General features: G+C 39.8%; 1 protein-coding gene across 1 annotated transcript; it reads left to right on the forward strand.

The window, feature by feature from the left end:
• Positions 1-370: 370 nt before the first annotated feature.
• Positions 371-1,084, forward strand: LOC107102736 (ATP-dependent DNA helicase PIF1-like). The gene is made up of 2 exons (XM_015402152.1): positions 371-764; positions 846-1,084. Exons 1-2 carry the CDS (start codon positions 576-578, stop codon positions 891-893), a joined length of 237 nt encoding a protein of 78 aa, XP_015257638.1. The 5' UTR covers positions 371-575; the 3' UTR covers positions 894-1,084.
• The last annotated feature ends 1,903 nt before the right edge of the window (positions 1,085-2,987 follow it).

Genomic DNA, 2,987 nt, shown 5'->3' on the forward strand with positions numbered 1-2,987 from the left:
CTGTTTATCTTATATATTTTTTCCTGCTCCATCTATAATTTCACTTTTTCTTATATTGATTTTTGGTTTTTAGGTCAAGCGCCCCCCGGTGGCTACATTGTGTTGCTCTGACCTTTACCTGCAGTGTTCTAGTAGGATGGGTGGAGCTCCTGTGGGAAAACACATGAACATTTGTCTCATATTTATTTACCAAAGGGACAGAGTCATGGTTTATTAGTTAAAAAATGTCAAAGTATGTAAATAAACAAAATACTTCAGTTCTATTAATTGAAAATGAATTTGTTTCATCGGGTTATTAACCGTTTTCTGTAATGAATAAATGAACTGTCTGGATTTTTTTCTGCTTCCTTTAATCGGGTGATTTTTCTGTAAGAAAGCAGGAATCTGTTGTCAGCCTTTAAGCAGAGAGCTGCCAGTAAATCTGGCTCCTCGTTCACAAGAAAAGCAAAAATAATCAACCAAAATGAATTTGTTCGCATTTCAAAATCCAGCTGAGACAGTAAAGTCCTCCGCTCTCGCTCTGCTGCAGACGTTGGAAACCAGGAAAGCTTTAATAGTTTCTGCTTCTACAGGGAATGACTCTGGACTGTGTGGAGATCTCTCTTGCTCGGGTGTTTGAGAGCGGCCAGGCGTACGTGGCCCTGTCCCGAGCCCGGAGCCTGGAGGGTCTGAGGGTCATGGACTTTGACCCACACGTGGTCCGGGCAGACCCAGACGTTCTCCTCTTCTATAGGAAACTGAGGAAGGAGAGGTTGCTCATGCAGGTGGGTGCAGAGCTCATCCTTGGTTATTGAGCTGCTTTTGGGTTAATGTCTCCAAACTGATGGAGTTTGCTTCCCCTTCAGGCCTCCATGGATCATTTTATCTCCAACGACAAAGAAAATTTCCCATGAGGAACATCAGCTTCTCCTGAACCTGTATGCACTGTGTGCAAGACAATAATTACCATGTGACTGGCTGGACTGCACTGCCACCTGCTGGTCATTTCAGCAACTTCACTTTTTCTTTGAACTTTAGACTTTTTATGTTTTTAACTAGGAAACCATGTGTAATTTATTGGGGTTTTTTTTTATACTGAAATAAAAGCTCCAGCTCTATCAAAGTCTTTTTTTATATATTTATGGTAAAATTAAAATCTCCTCCATCAGTGAATTAAAAAAAAATCTTCTGTAAAGTATCCACAAATATTGCTTATTTCAGCTGCTTTAGTTTAATGGAGACTCTTGGACCAGTTTGTTCACTGGAATGCTCAACATTTGAACTGGAGTAGCTCCAACCCAACAAGTGAGACTTTTTACATTTATTTATTTTTAATTATTTTGTAAAAAAACAAACTTTGGTCCAGAAGAGTGCAGTTCTAGGAATAGCAAAGATGCTGCGCAGAACCCTCAAACTCCCAGGCCTCTGGAAGGGTGTGTGCTCAAAAAAAAAAAAAGAAAAAAAAAAGTTTTTCCAGTGTGAGACTCTTGCTAGAGGAAATTCAAATTTAATTTATGTCCTTAGATGTTAAAGAAAAGCTCTGACTGGGGAAAGCCCAGCACACACCTTTATACAAATCCCACCCCATCATTAAGAACTTTCTCACCCATGAACATTTGGAGGAAAACTACTTCAGTTCATCAAGGACGTTCCCCGTTAGGTTCATGTATATTTCACCGGCCAGATAAACATTTCAGAACAAGTGTCTGTTTACGGCATGAAGGAGGATGAGGAAACTTTAAACACAACAAACATGCTTCCACAAGCTGGACTCTGGGCAAAATGGAGCCTGAGTGGGACAGAAGGAACGATGAACGCCGCAGAAAAAACATCCTGGATGAAAAGCGGATCTCCTGGAGGCTCCACTGATGGAGCATCACTGCAGAATCTAACGGTACTTCAGAGGTTCTGCTTGATGCGGTCCACATCAGCTCATTTCTGCTGAAGCTGCATAACAATAACGGCTGTTTTGGGGTTTAGAGTAAAAATCCAAGTCGGTTCAGTAAAACCGTGACACCCAGAGAGTAAGAGAAAATATTTATTTGCGATTTGGAACAGTGAATAAAGGCCAAACCTGAGGTAAACATTTCTAATCTGACCCATTTAGTCTGGCTAGAAACTTCTAGCTGGGCTGCAGCAGCAGGTGTCCATGGAGGAGGAGCACGTGAAGACGGGCGATCAGTTCAACGGGACGAAGGAGAGCAGGAAACATGGCGACTGGGAGTAGATGGGGTCCTACAGCTGCTGGGGGGGTGGTCAAGGGGGCGGGGGTCATTTCACATCGTGGAACAGCTTATGTGCAACCTGAAAACAGAGCAACAGTCAGAGGCTTTACTGAAACAATATAAAAATAAAAAATCTAAGTTTTAACAATGATTTGTGGGTGTGGACATAGCTTTGTTCCCTACGGAAGAAGATTAGGGCCACTGAAAGGAAAAATAAAAAGTTAACAGATTTTTCTAAATTTTATTTCAGTTTAATATGGTAAAAAGTCAGAATTTTGACTTTTTTCTCAGGTCATTAAAACAAGAGAGCTAGTCTCTAAAACAGACATGGCTATGGCTTGATGCTAACATGTTTGTTAGCTGTCAGAATTCTGAAAGAAAAAAGTCAGAATTCTGAAAGAAAAGAAGTCAGAATTCTGAAAGAAAAGAAGTCAGAATTCTGAAAGAAAAGAAGTCAGAATTCTGAGAGGAAAAAGTCAGAATTCTGAAAGAAAAAAGTCTCTGAGAAAAAAAGTGCAGAATTCTCAGAATAAAGTAAGAATTCTGACTTTTTCCATATTAAACTGAAATAAAATAAAATAAAAAAAAATCAGTAAACTTTTTTTTTTCAGTGGCCCTAATCCTCTTCCGTAGTTCCCGGCTAAATGAATCCGATGAGTTTTTCTTGTTAAATAGATATGATTACAAAAACGTCAGGTAGCTTCTAATAGACAACCATTTTTTAATCTAATCAGACTGGGTGAAATAACTAAGCTGCTCACAGCTAATAATCTGCCAAGGGTT

The sequence above is a fragment of the Cyprinodon variegatus genome, unplaced genomic scaffold (genome assembly GCF_000732505.1).
Source record: "Cyprinodon variegatus isolate N-32 unplaced genomic scaffold, C_variegatus-1.0 Scaffold1307, whole genome shotgun sequence".
Taxonomy (NCBI): domain Eukaryota; kingdom Metazoa; phylum Chordata; class Actinopteri; order Cyprinodontiformes; family Cyprinodontidae; genus Cyprinodon; species Cyprinodon variegatus.